Below are 22133 nucleotides of genomic sequence, written 5' to 3'. Positions count from 1 at the left end.
ATTTTTACGTAATTACGTCGTGTGAATAATTGCTCCGTCCATTTTTATACATCTGTTGACCATTTGATAATATATTAAAACAGATTTATCAATAATCCAACAAATTTTCGAACGTTAACTATACTTTTAAGGATATACTGCACGCGGGCAATGTAGTTCGCGGGCTAAAGTCAGCGATACGCTCTTATTACTACTCCCGTAAGGTTGACATTTCAAGTAACAAACCCATCCTTATCACTCGCGCGTAATTGTATTGCTGTCGCACTCGCACACTCACTGCGGCCGCATGTTGCACAGTTGATAAAGATGGGTCATTGGACGAAATTCTACGTACTCGGCGACGACCGGGCTTTAGTTGTTTGTAGTAGTTACTAATTGTTGCAGACAGGGAACATAATCCATGAAATGCGCAAATGATAGCTCTTATGATGAAATAATTCTTTGACTGTACATTTATAAAATCGATTAAAAATAAATAACTTATTATTCTTCAAATGCATAATTGTAATCCACACTAATTTACGCTTCTGAATAATACATTAAAAACACTGTGACGTGATTAAAACCAAAATCACAAACTAAGCATGCATTGTCAAAAGTTAAATAAAAACGAAAAAAAAAAAACTCTTCAAAACAAAACACACGTAGATATTCATGGTCAGGACAAAATCCATTATATGATCGATATTTAATTAATTTAGTTGCGTATCGCTGAGTGGTGCAATTCGAGGGTTCACGTGCTATATTTGCATTAAGCGACATCTTGAGTTATATTCGGAATGAGGATCATTTCGATTTTTAGCTGTGAATGCAGATTTATAGGGCTAAGAAATCCTTAATACACAGTCCAAAAATTTTTGTTCTACGACAAAAATTGACGAAGTTATGGCCAAATTACTAAAAAAGTTCACTGACCGCCCGGCGCGGGGACGATGACGTCACTATATCCGATCCGAACGCTGCCGGCGTACTGCGTGGATAGAAAATATTTTTTTCTAGCCAAACTATCAGTTTTAGAGAAAAACTTGTAATGACATTTATTCATCAAAATAAAGTAAGCTATCGATAGGTAATTTAAAAAAATAGAAATTGTGAAAAATANGAGTCCCCGATAGTACATTCTCAGTTGCGCTCCCCGTCGTTTATTACGTACCTACCAAGAAATTTTGAGATTGAGTTTACGGACGTGTATGTAATATAGCCTGTTTAAATTGCCCTTGCCACCGTATATTTGCAGTTGAAGAGTAATAAAGAACCTATCGTTTGTCTGCAAAGCTTAGTTGGTTTTCAGAATCTCTGAATCCTATTCTGCAAATTATTTCTGTTGAGAGCTACAATGGCATGCTATTCCGGGAAGTTCCCGGGGGATGAGTTTCCATTACGACCCACGCAGTAGAGCCGCGGGCAAAGGCTAGTGAATAAGAGAGTGAAAAAAATTGCCAATGGAAGATTCTGGATCTATTCAACGCTTTTTTCCGTGACCTCGACAAAAGCCATGCACATCGATCGTGTTGAAGCAGGGGTTGCAGGTTTTACGAGCGGCTGCCGACGAGACGATAACAATATGACACGAATTCCCGACGATGGGATGTGTTTTTATCTTACCTACACTGACTTTTCGCGCGGCATCGCTTGCGTCAGTTGGAATATCATTCCTCAAGAACAGTATAAGCCCTGTTAGGAAAGTTGCATGTGATAGTTGAAATTTTCACTTTATTCAATCCGGGCTACCAATCGTTTTATATAATTTTTTCTCTACTTTGTTCGTCAGATGTTTTTTTCAATAAATTTTAATTCGTCTGTAGAGTTAATTAGGTGCTCAATTTGTTTCGCTCTTTCCCCTTATGTTCCACACGATCAAGTGTTTTTGATTTTCAGTAAAAGGTTTATAAATGTATTTTTCATTGTTTCAGGAGAGAGAATGGAAAATGCCAGAGGTGACCAATGACAGTATGTCCCCGCCGCGAGCGATGACCCTGCGCGCTGGCAGGGGCGGAGCAGCAGCCGCGGCGGCGGCCCCACCACCCACGATGCCATACTGTATAGAAAACTCCACGCTTATTAGGCTATGTCTACAATTTCTATGGGTGATATCTCACATATATCAAAACGCCTCCATACCGCGGGTGCGCGCGAACTTAAATTTTTTAAAGCGTCCGCTAGTTAAATTAAAAGCTAACGAATTTAGCTTTCGAACTAGGACAGTGTTATGTGATGTTAAGTCGTTGTTAGTGAAAACTTTAGTGCAATTATTCGTTGTTGCCAAGTGGGTTGTGCGGGGGTGGAGCGGGCGGCGGGGGACGGGGCGGGCGCGGGCGCTGCTGCTGCTGTGGCTGGCCGGCTGCGGGTCGTCCAGCGAGGGCCGCCGCGACAACGACCTGCACATCGGCGGCATCTTCCCCATGGAGGGCGAGGGCGGCTGGCAAGGCGGCCAGGCCTGCAAGCCCGCCGCCGAGCTCGCCCTCGCCGACGTCAACGCGAGATCAGATTTATTATCCGGCTTCAAATTACTGCTGCACAGCAATGATAGCAAGGTAATTTATTGCCACCCATTTTATCGCACGACGCAATTAACGTTGCTGGGGGAAATTCCACCCGAAGAAATTGTAACAAAATATTAACTTTCAACTTCGTTCACTTTCGCCTATAACAAATAATATTAACTTGATCCAAATTTTCATGAATCGGATAACGCGGTTATTGCGGCGAAACAAGTGGGGAGAAAATGTTGCCAAATCAAGTTTAGAGAGTTAGATCACGTACCTAATTACATTTGCGTAAAACTTTGCCTCCCCTAAACTCGTGAATGTCAATTATAATTTCAATCAACGTAATGTGCATAACGTGTCGGCGCTCACCGGAGTGACAAGCACCTAATCCATTAAGTTTGAAAATCAAGCTGACTGAGGCTCACTAATTAACAAAAAGGTTATCCATGGGCGGGTATACCGAGCTAGAATCATAGGCTTATCATATTGCAACGCGGAGGGTGAACCTGACATTCGATTCAATTATTGAGAATTTATGAATGGCTCACGGAAGAAAATTTTATTGGATAGAATTTCCGATTCTGTCGTCGAAGGTAATTTCCCATTTTATCGATTTATTCAAGGCTGTTCACGGACAAATTGACGATTCAATCCTCTTTGAAATTGATAACGTGGCGATTACCAACGGAAATGATGAAAAGGTCTTGACATAATAGAACTGGAATTGTGATAGCTACGGCTCAAGAAATATAATAATTATGGGAAAGCGCGCGTGTTCGTTTCATAAAAAGCAAGGAAAATTACAATCATAAGTAATATTGCTCATGTGAACGGCAAACGGTTGAAACAGAAACAGAATTTATAATTGAAATAATAGCACTTTTAAAATAACTTAATTATCATAAAGTCGGCTTTAAATTGTTTCTGCAAAGTCACAGATTATACAGACAGACATCAAAAACCGGATTTACCCCAAAGTAACTCTTCCTCAATTTCCCCTTTCTCAAGCACACTTGTATCTTTTTATTTCAATTCCTACGTTAAGTCACGGTTGTGATTGTCCTTTGTTTCTTTTGTAAGACAAATCCCGAACTCGTTATGTCACTTCTTGTATAAAATATGCAATGGATTTTGAGGTGAGGATTATATTTTAACATTCCTACCGAGAACAGATTAACTTATGCCTATTAAACTTTTTTTAAGGATATTTTAGTCTAGGCTGCCTGGTTGTACCACATTTCAACACAAAATACGGAAACTTATAACGGAATATTTACAGTAAGTATTCCCGGAATTAACAGAATTAATAAGTTTATACAGTCGCCATTATCGGAATAAAGCTGTGCTTAGTTTGGGGTTAGTTAATTTATGTGATGATGTATATACAATAATGTAACTAAACAACGCACTTAAATTAATTACACAGATCATCGAAGCAAATATCTACTTACCTCTTTCGGCTTAGTAATAACGTTAACACGATATCTTTTTGAAGTCGCAAAAAGTTAAGTGCGCACCCAAAATTCGATGCCGTAATACAATCTTCTGTTGTTTAGAAGTTACGCATGGTTTTAATTAATTTTGGCCCTTCTGTATCTTCGCAACAAAATATAACGAACCTAATTAGAGATCCTTCCATCACGAAATATTGTAAAGGTCGGGCCTACATCGCCCGGTTCAAAGGTGAACCCTACCGAAACTTTTGTTTTCAAGTTACTATAATTATATTTAAGATTCTGAATAACGTTCATTAAATTTTGGAGATCGCGCAGAGCTGTAAAACACTAATAACTGTCAGTTATTTTAACAGTAACGTGAGCACGAAAATATAGACGAGTATTATTGGATCTACCGAAATGATTTATAATTACAATCAATAAAGGGAATAAAGAAGAAGTAAGCAGAAGATAGAATAAAAGTATATTTCAATAAATATTCCAAACTTCGTCTTGATAAGTTTTAGTTTTTGAAAAGAGCACAGTTAGTTTCGAGCACAATAAAACAACTGGTTTTGACCCTTGAAGTTTCCATCATGGATTTTCAATTTATTCAGTGCTATGTTAACTCCTTACATAATATAAAAACGGGGCATTTTTAAATCTTTCAGTGAACGTGAAATCCAAAATATTATCATAAATGGAACGAATAATTTCGTGGACAATTATCATCAAAACTTTTCTTCGTTTAATGGGCTAGTACCAAGTTGGAAGCTTATCTCATAATTTAGAAAGTTGTGCTCAAATGAAAAAGAAAAGATAAACAGCGCCATTAAAAGTACAAATTATTCTAGCTCAATAAACTTTAGCCCGGATTTTTTAACGAGTGACCAAACCAGACATAAATTCTCATTGTGTAGAAAGTAGGTTTTCTGTTTAACTTCTGCCCTGCGGTGTTACAGTTGTCCGCGTAGATTTTTGCCTAATAGAATATTCCCTGTCGCTCCCTCTGCTTGACTAGAAAATCTTCAGCTAAACTACAAAATTGCTATGATGTCACTATCGAAATCAGAAGTGTCTGAATACTACGAAGACACGATTGAAAAGCAATTCAATTTTTTTTTTCATCGGATCAAAGGCCGAGCTATTTAACCCTTAAGATTTTTATATTTTAAAAGTATTCAAACGATAACGTTAAAAACCATTTAAAAATCCTATGAGAACGTTTTCGACTTCCACGCGGACGAAGAAACGGGCAAAAGCTTCGTTTAAATAAATTGAAAATTCATGAAATAACAAACACGGATAGCTACAGAAAATGTACCTGAAATTAATTAACATGCTGACAAATTAATGAGTTTTCAATTTAATACAATAAACTTTCCACAGTATACGTACCTACCTATAGACGAAATTCCCGTCGAGCGGGATGCGATCAATACGGCTAAAATGTCTGCTGTGGCCGGAACGGATTCAATATTAATAAGTGCGGTCAGCGTCACCTAAATGTAAATATTGATTGGATGGACCGAAACCGTCAACGGGAACTAGAGTAAGTGCTTGCACACGTTGACTCGCGGGCGCGGGCGCGGGCGCGGTGACGAAATATCAAACATATGTAGTGATTCCAAGTGTTCACGTACGAAACGCACGTGCGGTCTAACTAGCGGGCAAGCTAGCGATTGGCGCGCGCGGTGCGCTCGCGGTAATTTCAACGCGTGAAGATGTTTGTGTGTGTTCATGTCAAACTAGCGGCGGCGCGCGCGTTTACCTCGCGACGTCAGGTAACTTCAACCAGTTTGATCTTGTCGCTAGAAACGATAGCACGTTTTTATCATGTCGTTCAATACAGAAGAGTTTATTAGTGCTATTCAGGCTAGAACTCCTATTTGGCAAAGTAAACACAGTCTCATATGAACAGAAATGTTGTTTAGTTGATAACGATAATATTAATTAAATTAAATAATAAAGAGGAACCTTGTTTGAATTTGATTTTGATTGAAAATTATAAATTATTTACTAAGAAAATCTTTTTTTTAAACTCACCTTATAGTTACAAATAGTCTTTCTTCGGGCTTTATACTTTTATGAAAAGTGTCTACTTTTGAAATATCACTCCTTATTGAATCCAGTATGTAATCAACACAGTTGACACTCATCCTGGTATATCCAAAAAACCTTGAAGGATGTTCTCTCAAATTACGATATAAAGTATGAAATTCACCATACCGTTCTCTTTCTTTATTAATCTCGTGCACACCAATTCTCATTTTTAGCATCTCCCACTTTAGGTATGAATTTTCGGTTAAAAATAAAAGATCGTCGTCCATAATTCGACCTCTGACAATACGTCACAATCGCGCGAACGCCTGGTCGTCAATATGAACACGAGCTCGCGACGTTACCCGCGCCCGCGCCCGCGCGTGCCTACGTGAACAAGCACTAACACTGTTTAGTCGGAATTTAGACCAACTGTTGACTCAGGGTTAAATGGAAATGACTGGGGAAATGTTGTCCCAGTATTTTAAAGGCCAAAGTTAAACGAGGCATTTTGTCTTTCTTATTTTTTTTTATTTCTCAGTTACATTTAAGATGTGTGTTATAAACAAATTCTATGCTAGATAATTGTATTCTGCATATCATTAAGTATGGCATTATGATATCTCTAATTTAGCTCAAGAGTATATTGTGACGCCAATGATTTCACCAACTAGACTTTGTTGCCGTAATACAATGTATTTTTCAAGAAAATCGAAAAAGAATTAAAATACTGCTTCCAATTCTCCATTTAAAAGTAACGTTACTTTAGGTATCAACTTTCTACTTACTACAACATTATTTTTCTACACAATTTCTTTAATGACATCGTTTTCCAAGATAAAACTGTACGTTTGGTTCCTACTACGACTCGCCGTCCACTGTCAGATCAGTACCTCTAGTAGGAAAAACTTTCGAGTTCGTTTCGTTACGTATTCAAAGTGTCATCGAAAAATTTTGTATGAAAAATTAAACAGCGCCCCCTAGGGCGGCTATAATATAGGGGGCGCTGTTTAATTTTTCATACAAAATTTTTCGATGACACTTTGAATACGCAACGAAACGAACTCGAAAGTTTTTCCTACTAGAGGTACTGATGCCGGTCCAGATGGTGCGTGAAATAGGTTCAGCTTGCTATCCTAATGGCTATTACAGCGACCTCTAACGTATAAAATCTAAAATAAAGGCTCTATTACGGACGAATTCCGGTAAAAATTCCGTTTCTGCAATACACCAACCTCACTTGACGCATCTTGACGTATGTCCATGACACATCGTTTCCTGCCCCCCTAGACAAAACGCACTTTTTGATCGAATCGAAAATCGAATCTGTCAAAACTCCATACAAAATAGGGGCTTTTCGACCACTTTTCGACTGGTTTGCGATCATAATTTGCACTTTGTCTAGACCCACTGAACGCACGCCTGCTAATGACTAGGCAGCATGGTTAAATAAGTTTATGGCCATTAATTAAGAATAATTGAAAACTGAATACTTGGCTGTATGGAACAAAGCCTTTGCCTATTATTACATATTTTTTTAAATTGTTTGTGTACCTAGGTAGTCGTTTAGCTAAAATTAATTAAAATGATTGGAGGACTGTTCGTGAACGAGCATGAGTGGTAAGCAAATAAAACATATTTTTTTACATTGGCCGTTATTAAAACAACTCACTATTTAATCATGAATTACAATTACAAAACAGTAGCTATTTGCGCAAACCACATGAAGCCATAAAAAAGAAATATGCCTTCTGTATTACCTGTTTAACATAAGTATATTGAGAATTGGGCCCACAAAAGTAATAGATGTGTAAAACAGTTTATTCGCCAACATGTTTTCGATCCCAACGTAAGATTTTATCGAGTTTTTATTGTTATCCTTAAACGTGACTTTGTGCCAAATCACGTAGCATTCGCAACGGCCTGTCAAGTGACGAGAAGAAAAAATCCCATCAAAAACAATACTTGTCAAAAAAACCAAGTCTCGCAACTCAGTTGTTCTACGGTAAAAAGTTGTGAGATCCATGTAATACCAAGTCCAGGCCAGGAAATCTTTAACGTTTTACATAAATTATTGACTTGGCCATCGCACTAAATAATTTTATTTACACGTGTTTTCATGCGATGACCAAGTCAATATATTTATGTAAAACGTTAAAGATTTCCTGGCCTGGACTTGGTATTACATGGATCTCACAACTTTTTACCGTAGAACAACTGAGTTGCGAGACTTGGTTTTTTTGACAAGTATTGTTTTTGATGGGATTTCATTTCTTTTTGTATTTTGTAGACAGCAGTTATGTATCTAGAAAACTGGACCGAAATTGAAAAATTTTACTCGACTTGGCGGTTGCACTACCGTGCCCCCAAATATTTTAGTTTTTCCTTGATTCATACACCAAACACTACTTATATTCCAAATTTGAAGCTTCTAGGTCTGCTAGAAGTGCCTTAGAGTTTTGATGATCGGTGAGTCAGTGAGTGAGTCAGTGAGTCAGTGAGTCAGTCAGTGAGTGACAAAATTAAGTAACTTTGACCCGTTATAATTCTTAAACTACTGGTTCAAATTGAATGAAATTTTAAATATACCGTGTCTTTACAATGCCTGCATAGCTAATGAAAATTCAGCCTTCTAGTTTTATCCACAACGTAGTTACAGGCGGTCGAAAATGGCCTGAATTGCTTCGAGAAAAGGATGGTACGGCCGTGCCGCTTTTTTGCTCGACTTGGTGGGGGCACTGCCGTGCCCCCAGATATTCGTTGACATGAAAATTATGTAATGTTAGATGTCACTTATTGGATTAAATAATAAATAATGCTGTAAATTACTAAAAAATACGTATGGCATTGAAGAATAAAAATACACTACACTTATCACAAACAATTCTTTGCTGTCTATAAAAAGAGAGTTGTTAAAGCCATCTCAATTTCGCACTTAAAAGTCTATGGAGAGGCAGCGTTTTTAGATGTCATATAAAGTGCCCTATAATTTATTTTTTGTGTTCAGACCCTTATTATTTATTTAAACCAACAATAGGTGCCTACTCTCCATGAGTAGAAAAAGGAATAAAATTATCTTTTAATTTAATTTAGTACCCATTTTTATTAAAAACACAATCCTCCTTTAACCTCCACAAGTGTAGAGCCCTACTTACTCATTAATTATTACCTAAACTCAGCTCAAAAAGCAAATTTAAGTAGTTTAACTGAGAATCACGAGATTAAACGAAAACAAAATGAATAATATCCCTGGGAATACAGTGGCGTGGTGATCCGCCCGCATTTGTGTAATTATTATTTTAATATTTCACCCATTCAAACGAGAATATTAAGCTGGTACTCCAGAGCTGTTGTTTTAATCCTTGGCAAGCTCGATTAAACTTTGACAAAAAATTGCGAATATATTTTGAACGCGTTTATGTTAGCTTGTTCTCTATTTATTTTTGTCAGCTGTATAAAAACTTTGCCATTGAATTACTATTTGCGAGGTTAAACTACAATATTTTGATGGTGCAACATTTTACAAAAATAATTTTAGCTTAAAATCTGAGTGACTTTATTAAAAGTGGAAATATCACTTTTCTTGTTTCTTTGGCCCGTAAAGGTAGCTTTGTAGAGATGTATTTTAATAATAGTAATTTATTTTTGTAGAAACATCTAAAAGTTCAAAATGACCAATTCAATTTTATTCCAACATTCGCATAAGTGCTATTGAAACGTAATGGCCGTTAACAGCGTGACCCCAGCTTCTGATCTGTCCTCAGGCTTATGAGGGGTTAACTGATATTTTTCAGCTGCTATTATTTAGGTAACGTTACTGCGTTATAACGCTGTAACGGGTCTGATTAGCATTTCGCTGAGGTGCTAAAGTGTTAAGCGGCGGCCCGCTCCATCATGCGAAGAACCGAATTGAATTTATGCAGCACCAATGGATTATGCAACGAGCAGTGCATTTTCATTTCACCACATTTAGTGGAGGTTTTCAGTGCCTACGTATTTTCGTATTTTGGGATGTGTTAAAACATAACGTTAGATATTGACCTTATAATAATGTAGGTAGTTAGTTACCTTAAAAATTCTAGAATAGCATTATTTTCTTTAAGCATAGACATTAGGATATTTTTAAGTGTAATTCCAACTAATAAGCCTTATCTCAGTCTATTCAGAGCTTATATCATGACTCATGACGACGCGTCCGTACGCAGTGACCTTTACATTACATTCTATCCAAAGGATGAAATAAATGTCTATAATACAACACATTTCAAAATTAAACGTAGTTCTCTCAAATAATAATCGTACACCAATTACAAAATCCCATAATCCGATACACATGTTATTCCCAGAATTCAATGTTCATTTGCTTTCAGTGCGAGCCGGGCCTGGGGGCGAGCGTTATGTACAACCTATTGTACAACCCACCGCAGAAGTTGCTGCTGCTAGCCGGCTGCTCTACCGTCTGTACCACGGTGGCCGAAGCTGCCAAAATGTGGAATCTTATGGTTGTAAGTATCAAATATCCACCCTCAAAATAAATAAGAATAGAATTCAATTTGGCACAAGAATAATCTACTGAAACAAAATTAAATTGGCAGTGATCTCAAGATACAATTCAGTTTGCAAACAATGTTAGGTTTATTGGCATCACTACATCAATTTGTTCTCTAACAAGTAACTTAATTTCTTGCTTTTAATTTAAATCTTTTAGATAAACTGGTACATAAGTCGAATAAACGTTATCTACGGTCTAGCGAGCTAAAGATTAGGCAAAATTTCCGAGTACGGTCTAATTCAGCTAGATTCTTCTGCGAATAGAGAATCACAGAGGAGAGTGTAGAGAGGGAGAGAAAGCTCCATAAACATTATCGAGGTAATATTAATTAATCTGTGATAATGACCTTAGCGACGTTCTTTTTCATAGCTTTCAGCCAACATGGTAGAAAATATTTTCATTCCTTGCTGCTACTTTTGAAATCAACTTAAAAATATCAAAATAACCACTCAAAACTTAACTTGTTTGTACATTGCACGAAAGATTGTTGCGCTATATCAAATTTATCTTCTTAATGGGGCACTTTAAACTTAATAATGGTGTAACGTTATTAACAAAATGCTTTCACGCGACAATTTTGGGGTTTTCAGTTCAGTACATTAAACGCTATTACAACGTCATGTCAAATTGATTTCAACCAAAGTATGTAATTAATAAACTTTATGTTAGTAGGTTGATAAATGTGTATAATTTTAAGTATTGGGCACGCATTTATGTACAATCAGTGTCAAATAATAATAGTGACACCTAAAGCGGCCAAAAAGTTGATAATTACAACCTTATTCCAATTGTAACAAAGACGTGTTGCAAACTTATATTATTTAAGGCTCCTGTAACACGGGTTCATATACCTAACACAGAAGTCAGGGGTTTCTCAATGTTTTTTGATGAATGGGGCTACAGAGCGCTGTGTGAAATTGTCCAAGGATATTTATATGTTTCTATCATAATACAAATAAAACTGTGTTAAGTGAGATGAATAGCATGGAACGAACTGACGTCAATTTACTTTTTAAACAACACAACCTCATTGCTGATTCAGCTCAGAGATATATAATTTACTTACCAATAAGCCCCGTTTCAGAATATTTCAATTATTGGCACTGCGATCGTTTTTCCAGCAGCATTTGCAATCAAGGCCCCTTCTCTGAACCTGAATCAGTTTCCAAGTCGCTTTTAATTAATTTGGAGAGTTTAATGAGTTCATGTTCAAAATATTATTCCTTGCAGGGATTAAAAGTAATACGTTTATTTTATTACTTACCTACTGGGTGTTTAATTTCACATCCAATTTGTTTTATAGTGGAATTAGTGGAATGTAGATCGGTTTAATTTGATTTGATTAAAAGTTTTCAGTTCGGTCCAAATATCAATTTCAATTATCTCGTCATGTTAATTGATTGGTGGTTGAAATGTATTCGCAAAATGAAAAAAGTATTTTCAGGGTATTAACCTCTCGAGTCCTAGTCGGTCTTAATAAGACACAAAAACATTTTCAAATAAATTCTGACTGACTAAGTTTAAATATTAGATCGTATCCTCAAGAGACACTATTTAAACATAACGTTATTGCGCTACGTTGAAATCGCTGAATAATGGAGCTTAATAACACAACTTTCAGTAGAAAGTTAGGTACCTACTCAATATTTTAATACATTAACGAAACCAGACACAGAATTAATATGCAGAACATAGACATATTACCTAGAACATATTATTATAGGTTTTTTACGAAACGAGACAACTTTATTACACTGAAATAAAACTACTTACTCTCCGAAGAAAGTAGGTTTGTATTTCTTATCTAAAATTAAAAAAGTTTTAAAAACGTATATACTACTAATCGTTCTTTTCAGAGATGGTTTAACGTGGTGCCATTAAAATCTCGTTTTGAGTTTAAAACTTCGCCAGCAGGTATACAATTTTACTTCCTTAGCCGCGTTAAAACTGTCCATTTATCACCGCTGTGGACACTAAGCATTTTTAATTTTTCGAGAAATATCGCTTATCTCGAGTGCCCAGCTGTGGCCGAGAGTCCTTGAGTTTCCGCAGGTCAAGCGCAGTCAATTTTACTCTTTCCACCGCGAAATTAAATCATACCAAAATCTGGGTTGATATATTGATGTTAACTTGGTATTCTTTATTTAGATAAGGCTTACCTACTAACTAGGTAATCCGTATACATATTCTTGTTTACAAGAAATAAACTCGAAGAACATAATTATTTAATGAACTAGGTACAATAACTACTCGTAACTAAATTACTTATTCTCTATTTTTTCTTGTTTTGTTTGGTATACAAATAAAGTATACTATTGATGTAATGAAACTTACTTAGATTTGTATTTAAGAAGAATTTCCTTTTCTATTTGATTCACGATTGTTGATGCAGGAAGATTCCTGTTATTTTAATACTTAATAGTTTTGCTGACCCGCCTTACAGTTCGACGGAATCAATCATGTGCACAAATTTTCCTCGAACCCATACAATTCTCGTATTCAACTAAACGAGGTCAAATAGATACTCGTAGAGCAAATGCGCCCTCAACAAAGAAGTCAAAACTTCTTTATGGGAATTATTTAAGTAGGTATTACGGGGGGACACCGGTACGTTAAGACGCGTTTGTAACTCGCTCCGGGTAAATCACAAAATTAACATGGAAAAAGTGCCATTTTCATTCAGTGTTTAGCACCATCGTAAAGCTAAAACCACGGACTACACAATAGTGCAAATAGTTTTTTACAAAAAGTGAAGTTTAAGAAATCCCAAGCAAAAACATTTTAAAATTACTTCGAAACGGTCGTTTATCGCTGTGGTCGGAGTTCACTGACCTACGCTCCGCGCTCCGCCTCTCCAGTTGCGTCGCGAATTTGAACTCTAAGAATGTCCCGCGGAACAAAAGTACGAACGGCTGAGGCAAGAGCTGCAGAAGGGAGCTCGTCACCCAAATCTGACATGCCCGCGTTACTNTATTAATTCGTCCTAATAAATAAGTAGGTTATTAGTAATTATTTTTCTACTTTTTAATGTAGGTTTTTTGGAGTCGGTTTTATTTTTTTTTATAAAATTTTACTTATAAGATTTACCTATTTTGCAACAAAAAACTAGATTATCCTCATCAACGTCTACATTTCATCAGCCATAATTGAACAGACACTATTTTCAATCTTAATTAAACTTAATATTATCGTATACGATAATAAGTTTAATTAAGGTTGTAATTTAGGTAATTAAGGTTACGATAATTACGAAATAGATACGAGATTACGAATAATTTTGGCCAGGTTATAATCAAATCAATTTCTAAATTATAATATAAATCGCAACCAATGCTGATTGCAAACGCACAAACAGATAATTGGGCGGAGGATTTATTTATATAATCGAAACGTTATTATGCTGATCTAATTAGATTTTACTACTGATGAACTCCTAATTCCATATTTACTAGTTTAATAACTGGATTAATCAGCTAATTGTATTCAAATAATTACGATTTTCCGTTCAAAGTAAATACTAATAACGGTTCATCAGTATCCGATTGGAATAATATGTTATTAGTGTCACTGTATTTTCTGTGGGAATTAATGTGAAATAAATAATATTGTTAGCAAACTGACATAACGTAATAATTATATTATTATTATTGATAGATAGGTTGTTAAGCATGATATTTACATAAAAATTCAGCTGGTTCTAATCTATGACCTTTCGAATGCTGAGCAACTTTTCTCTAGCTGATGGCTTTTCTTTTTGTTGTCAAATGGAAAAACATAGCAATTCATAATTCAAATAATATGCCAATATTTACGAATTTTTTGGTCTTATGTAATTTCTTATAGCATTGTGCTTTTAGCATGGAGTGAGTATTTTAAATTTAATTTTTAACATTGGTCATTCAGGGACTTCCAGTTATCTCAGAGACATCAATTTATCATTTTTTACTTTTCCGTATATACTAACAATGATTTCCACCACACGTCATAATAAAACAATTTCCCACACTCTTCCGTATCACTAAAACCCCCAAACGTAATAACCAATACGATAAGGGAGCGGGTATGCGCATCCATTGCATAAATGTATGAAATCCCGTCGGCGCGCAGGTGAGCGAATCTGTTAGCGATTAGTATTGCTCGCCCTGATAATGGGAGGTGCCGCAAATTGCCGGATTCGCAGACGGAATTTTTTTTCTAGTGGCATAAGTCATAAGCTTCTTATTTTGTCTGAAAAGTCTTATTACCTACTATACTTATTACGTAGGTATTATTATTTTTACTTAGGATAACCAAAGTAACCGATATAACCCGCAGAATTGCCAAACTTGAGTGGCAGTGGGCGAGTACTGTAGGCAGGCCTCCCACTTGGCAGACTGACGATCGGATGAGGGTCACGGGACCGCTCGTTGTGGAAATCTTAGGGGGCAAACCTTTTTCCTGCAGTGGGCGACATTTGGTTGAGACAACTTGAGATATCAAATGAGAATCTTTCTAATATCTCTAGTAATGTATTGTTTGGATGTCTTGCTACAAGCACCAGCGATTAAAAACGGTTGGTTCCAATGTTTTCTGGCATCTGATTTGATTTAACAACCACAATCAGAAATAGGTAACGAAACTGACCGCCACTAGGCTAGGCTTGGTATACAAGTTTGCTGGTCTGAGAGGTTATTTCACTATGTAGAGCTCGTTTTTTTGGTGGGCCCACATACTCCTCCCTCCTAATGATGAGTAAGCGCCTAGAGCTAGAATACTTGGAACATTCTTGCCAAGTGTGTCTCCTCCTGATTAAATCCGTTGCGGGTCCAATGACAGGTTTAATTTCCCCCGGGACAAACTTGACCTTCACTGGTTGGGTTTTTATTGGCGGTCCAGCTGTAGATCCTGGCTAACAGTAGCTGCAGCGGTGGGAACGAGAGGTGGGAATCTTCCCATTTGCCAAGGGCTGCCCAGCTGTTCCAGCAAGACGCTCATAGCTTCTGCCTTAACCCACCCACCATCTGCTGCCTACGTTATTGGCGCGCGTGTCCAGAATTTTATGAAGGCACAAATGAACCCGAACTGTTATTTTTCGGAACATCTGTTTAATTATGCTGAACGACCTTGGAAACGGCTTTTAGATGAAAATGAATAAAAAACAACGCAGTTAGGTGGGGTTGAGATGTAATTGCTACGTGGAAATCGGCCTGTGGGCTGGGTATTAATAGATCTTCTTTCTTTGTCCGAAAATGTTAATGTTCACTTGTTTTGTTCGGAAGATATTCCTATTATTATTATTTTCATTTCATCATTTTACAAAGGTTTCTTATAAGTATGATTTTGGTTTATATCAATGAGGGTTTTCGCGATTGAAAAATCCGCCAGATGGCAATACGTAGACGCGAGGTCCAAATGCTGCGTGATTGGTGGATTTTGATATATCTGTCAATGTCATATCAAAAATAACCAATCATGCAGCATTTGGACCTCGCGTCTACGTATTGCCATCTGGCGGATTTTTCAATGCCGAAAACCCTCATTGGTTGCGAAATTGTTGAGTAGTGCTGTGAAGAGACGATATTATACATGAGTGAAAAAACTTTTATCACTAATTTCACACTATAGATGACCCAAGCTGAACTGTCCCACCAAACTCAATGACAGGGGGGCGCTACCATCGTTCAACTATATGGTTTCCGACATGGCAAAAATCGGAACCAGCGATCCGGTATTGACGGTGGCGCCCCACTGTCAATGTCATGCATAGGACAGTTCAGTTCAGTATTTTGGAACTATATTAAGATGTCTTTTGACATTGACACATAAGATAAGCTAAGACTTCTTTTAAAGTTTCTTATAAGTCCTATCTATCTACCTACCTATGTCTTTTTCAAAAAAAAATTCGGCCTTACGGTTTAGGCAAAAAACATATCGGATAAACGGACTTTATTTTGCATTTATAAACTTATCATGAATATGTAAATATTAGGTAGGTATACTATACATACATGGTAGGTATTTATTATAGTTAAACAAGGCGATTACTTTATTCTAGAAAGGATTTGCATTTTCTTAGAACCCTAGCTACTTATCGAAATAGTCTGAACTCATTAAAAGTAGCAAGGAACTTTTAATTAGTTCTTCATTAAGTTCGAGTCATTCTGCAGCTCAATTTGTTAGAGCTTGCATTCAAAATATTTGTTTTTTGACTACACAGAATTCATTAGCACTTATTTTAGTCTGGTAAATATTTTTCTTGTAAATCTACTTACTACAGTCAACAGGTTTGTAATTCCTAATTTTGGTCTTTATTTCTTTATTTTCTTTATCAATAATTTGATTGTCAGGTACTTGTCGACTCTCAGAATTTAATAAGCTTCCAAATTTTTCTTATTTTTATTTAATAAAATTAATAGGTAAATGTAAGTAATGTGACTTTCGATGCAGATGAAAAGTTTGTTTGGTTCAAACTTACACAGTCTACTGGGACAGACCTCTACAAGATAGAAAGACAGCTATTAACCTGAGAATGGAACCCAAAACTTTCAAGTCGACAAAATTAATTTCTCTAGTCTCTAGTGCGTAGAACACACGAGATTAGTAATTAAAAAAATGGCTAGGCTACAAACAAATTATACCTGCCTAATGGTCCAAAAAATGTCTCGCTTAGCGCTAACATATTACGCTTAACCCTTAAAAACAGTAATTAACGTGCTAACAACGCCCCAAAGTTACTATTCCCGTTTTGTCGCAATAACAAAATTAAGTCGTCCCAAAATTTAGTACTGCGGCACGAATAGCCGGCAATTTTGTGTGCCACACGACCGCCTAATGGGTCATCATGTAATGTACAACCAGTGCTTGTTAATCCGTATTAAATAATTGGGTTTGGTTCAAATAGAAACCACCGAAGGATTTATCAGAGTTGAAAGCGCCTGCCCGGATAATGCAGGCAAAAGCGCGCGATAGAGCGTTGCAGTTAAATAGTGGTAGGCGTGTTAAATTCACATTTCACAGTCCATTGCATTAGTGTGTTGTATCACAGGCAGCGTATTAGATTATGCAGACCACTGTAATTAGTTTATTTATTTAGTGCCTTATTTAATTCGTTAGAATAATTAGTTTAAAATAGTGTCATTAAAATTTTAATTACGATTTATTAGGACTTAGTACGGTTCGTAACAAAAGCTTTCGTAACAAACGCAAAAACTATCGTTAATAAAAGGCTTTTGTTAGCTGCGTAGTTCCTAATCTACATCAATCTGATGCCAAATACCTACGTTATTTTCACCGGAGAAAATCCATTCAAAACGCCCTAATCTCCCAAAAATCTCCATTTACAACGTCCATACCTCATTTCAACTTCAGTTCTAGTGTCGTATAGCTAGTTACGGTCAAAGCGAACTCGCGTTTCAAAGCTACCCTCAAAGGCTAATACATTATAGTGGACGTGCTGTTACGGGTTTTATCTAGCATTTCGATGGCAGATTTCTGGTTTATGGAAAATAGAGCTTGCTGGCTACAGTTTGGTATACCTGTGATAGAATTTTATGTGGCTGGAAGTGGTAAAGAAAGAACTGAAGAAAGAACTGCAGACTTGCTCTTTAGTTCTAAGAAAAAGTATTATGTCATAAATAGAAACTAATAAATAATAAAATTCTGCACAATGTGAAGGTCCTAATTAAATTGCAGCTGTTCATTAAAATTCAACAGTATTGTAGGTAGTAGTGCAACTCGTAATGCATTTTTTATGTAAGACAAAGCAAATATTTGACCGCAATTGCACCTGGTGTTAAATGAGATGCAGTCTAGGATGGTACATATCTGCCCTGTAAGTGCCTATTCACTCTCGCCTTGCAGCAGCAGACAGCAGTGCAGCTGTTCGCATTATAAAAGAGTTATCGAAACGCTTAGTGCGATTGGGTAATTCAGAATACCATTCAATGACATCGATTTTATGAGGTGTCAAGAGGTGATTTTCATGGATTGATATTTTATAGATGCGTGATTTCATAACAAAATATGTAGTAAGCCCAGAGAAATCGACTGAAATCGCAAGTCATATACCTACTTCTGATTTTAATACTCAATACTCAATTCTTTATTGCATGCATCCATAATGTTACAGAGGTGGTATGTATGGTTTTATAAGATACAATTATGGATCCTGTCGGGCACAGCATTCTTAGACAGGGGAAGAATTTATAAACATTTATGGTATAGCGCCATTAATCGGTTTAGGGCTGATTTTTCAATCGTCAGATATCTTTTAAGTGAAGAATAACTTTGTCATTTTGACATATTTCCCATACTAAAACTGTCAATATGCCAAACTTATTCTTCAGTTAAAATTTATCCGACCATTGAAAAATCAGCCCTTAAACTACTTATCTATTCCCGAATAGAGTCCCATCCAGTTCCACGAAATCCCTAACAGCCGGCACAGGAGCACATTTTATTATATTCCAAGTGTATACTTTGTTGATACGCGACGGTAATATTTGGGAGAATTTTCCGTACAAATACAGGCTTACGCGTAAGATATATAAATATTTGAGTTTTCTGTTTACCGTGCCTGGGTTTCGGCTGCAACGTGTACCGTCAGGAAATAACTGAATTTAGATTGTCACTATTTTTATGAATTTGTTTACACATGTAACCTTGTTATATGGTAGGTACACATAATAATATCTGGTATTGTTTTGTTCTTCTGTTCGAGATAGATGTGTTTGTTTTTATTTTTGGGTGATTCTTTGGTAGGTGCTTAATCAACACTTTGGTGGACTGTACAAATGAAAAATTACTTCCCAATACGACACTACTTATTTACATACATTGTGTATGACTTCTATTATGCGTTCTGTCGTATCATCCTTTACTATCTGAACGTCCGTGGGTTACTGTCCATCAATTAAACAAAATGTTGAATTGCTCAAATATAACAACTTTTCCCAGTAGAACTTACAGTAATAGGAACTGAACAAGTTTTTAAATATTCTGGGATGGTTATTTAATTTTTATTGTATAAGCTCATCATCATCATCATTTCAGCCATGGGACGTCCACTGCTGAACATAGGCCTCCCATAATGCTTTCCACGTTGATCGATTGGTAGCGGCCTGCGTCCAGCGCTTCCCTGCTACCTTCACGATGTCGTCGGTCCACCTTGTATTAGCTCAGAACTAATTTAAATAATAACGCATATAAAAATTTCGTGACACTGTGTGTCGTGTTGTAGTGCGTAAAGTTTATTATATGAGACAGGTTATACAAATGACACATTAAACTTTAAAACGGGAATCTCAGAAAATACGTCTTAAATCCCAAAAATATCAGCCATACTTACTGTAAAGTATTAAACCTTTATTAACTTCACCTTTATTAAATACTTTACGAAATTAATTTGCGTACCCTACTCAAGTCTATGCTTGACAAAATTTTACCAAGATATTCATTATTGGCGTACACATATCAAGTTCAAATTATTATCATTTGATATTACGTAATTTTATATATCAAGAGATGACAGGATCTTGTAGATGAAAATTAAATTATATTTCGTCTTTGAGGGAAAGGGCGTAGACAAAATTGTGTTCTGAGAATACTTTATTATTGAAAGTATTTATTGCTCAAATGTTTCTGAGTACTTTCACCTGTGACGTTCTTAGCCCTTGAGTTGTATAGTGTGGTGATCGGAGGTCAGAGGGAGTATGACAGAAGACAAAATATCCTCCGATGTCACTCTAATCTGAGTGACAAGCTGCAAAGTTACTCAATATATCGCACAATGTCAAAAGTGGATCATCATCGTCATCAGATTATTTAATTTCCACTGCAGGAGTATAAGCCTCTCAAATTTTTAGATTAAGGATATGACTCATACCCTTCATTTGTCTCTGGTAAAAATTAGGGAGGGTCATATCATTTATGACCTACACTTTCCACGCTGGCCTGACGCATCGGGGAATAATTATATTCGATGATATTTTACTCAACTTTTCCGACTTCCCCATGGAGCGTGATAGAAATCCAATTCTGATTTTCATGTACATTTATGCATCCCTTAGTATCTTACGTCACGACATCCCTGAATTAGTGCAGAGCGATCATATTCTATTCTGCCTGAAACAGCTAACGGATAAAGATAATAAATATAATAAATATCTTTGGACAATCTCACACAGCGCCATCTAGCCCCAAAGTAAGCAATTAATATGCTTGTGTTATGGGTGCTAGTTTAACGGATACCTACCTATACTACTTATATACTCACAGACCCAGACCCGTCACAGAAATTAAAATTCATCATTTCAATTTCTGCCCGGCCGGGAATCGAACCCGGGACCTCTCGGCATAGTAGTCCGTTCTGAACCACTACACCAAACGGCCGACCGAAACCGACGAAACCGACGAAAGATAGAAGTGTAAGGTAGGTGACTAATCTTACGATCCTGCAAGTCAGAATGTTCAGTAATCAAACCGCCAATCCTGATGATAACAAAGTTACAAGCACAAAGCATTTCATTTCACGCTAACAACCCAGAACACTCGGTAATCTTGTTTCACTAAAATGTAATGAAATAAGAAACTCCTCAGCAAGGAACTGCAATAACTCCCCTCAACCGGCAGCTAATTGTAAAATCGATGGGTGCAGTTAAACCGTGTGTTTCTGACACACTAGTAAGAGCATAGACGCCGCGATAGGGTACCAAAATTTATAAAATATTGTAAAAAAATTACAATATTGTAAAATGTCAAAATTTTAAAATGTAAGATTTTGTAACAGCAGATTTCTCCTGGGATTAAGTTAGTCTTTACAGATTGGGTTTTCAGCTGTGAGTGTTATGTTCGTTCAGAAATTACACCACAGCAGCGGACTGTCAAACAAAATGAGGAAGATTAAAACCACGATACCACGAAACCACCACGACGTCGGTCCACCAACATGGTGGACATCGTAAAGATAGCAGGGAAGCGCTGGACGCAGGCCGCTACCAATCGATCAACGTGGAAAGCATTAGGGGAGGCCTATGTTCAGCAGTGGACGTCCTATGGCTAAAATGATGATGATGATGATGAAAATCCACGATAGACTTCTCGTGTACTACCACCTACCTCTGTATTCCTGTGGCACCTCTGATAGCTTCCGAAGGGTACAACAGGATTTGTAAAGTTGTCAGGGCTTACTTTTAATAATGTTTTGTGTACTTACTAACTGTCCCGACCTGTAACCGACTTTTCTTTTTACCTGTAAACGACTTTGCACTAACTATGCCTGCACAACTAAATGCCATCATAGAATGTGCTGGACTGCACTGTATCTATTGTTTTTATGGGAACATTTTTCAATTTTAAATAATTATGCAGCGTCTATAAAGTATAGTTGTCTTTGGCCTCCGAACTTCGGTTTTTGCGCGGAAGTAGTTTAGCTGCTTCGGGTATTATTGCTGTTGCTGTACAACTCGCGTTTCAGTATGAAACAGGAAAACTTGCAGTTTGGTTTTGGTTGCGCTTTACACGTATTTCAATACTCTTGAATTCAAAGAGGTTTATTTCAAACAACTAATTTTGCCCCCTTCAGGTATAAAATGATGTTAAATGTGATGGAACGACTGTCTTCATAACTATTGTCGTAGG

General features: G+C 36.7%; 1 protein-coding gene across 2 annotated transcripts in view; it reads left to right on the top strand.

Moving 5' to 3' along the window:
• Positions 1-1922: 1922 nt before the first annotated feature.
• Positions 1923-22133, top strand: part of GABA-B-R1 (gamma-aminobutyric acid type B receptor subunit 1) — a 77214-nt gene continuing 57003 nt past the window's right edge. The window contains exons 1-2 of one of the 2 annotated variants that reach the window (XM_028314637.1): positions 1923-2534; positions 10336-10470. In XM_028314637.1, coding sequence (XP_028170438.1) covers positions 1929-2534; positions 10336-10470 — 741 coding nt within the window. In that variant the 5' untranslated portion in view covers positions 1923-1928. The remainder of the gene's footprint in view (positions 2535-10335; positions 10471-22133) is intronic. The other variant, XM_028314646.1, reaches the window with a different exon arrangement.

Source organism: Ostrinia furnacalis, unplaced genomic scaffold (genome assembly GCF_004193835.3).
Source record: "Ostrinia furnacalis isolate ACB-3 unplaced genomic scaffold, ASM419383v2 OfSCF0319, whole genome shotgun sequence".
Classification (NCBI taxonomy): Eukaryota; Metazoa; Arthropoda; class Insecta; order Lepidoptera; family Crambidae; genus Ostrinia; species Ostrinia furnacalis.
Note: the sequence above shows the minus strand (reverse complement) of the source record. Positions and strands in the feature narration are given on the sequence as shown.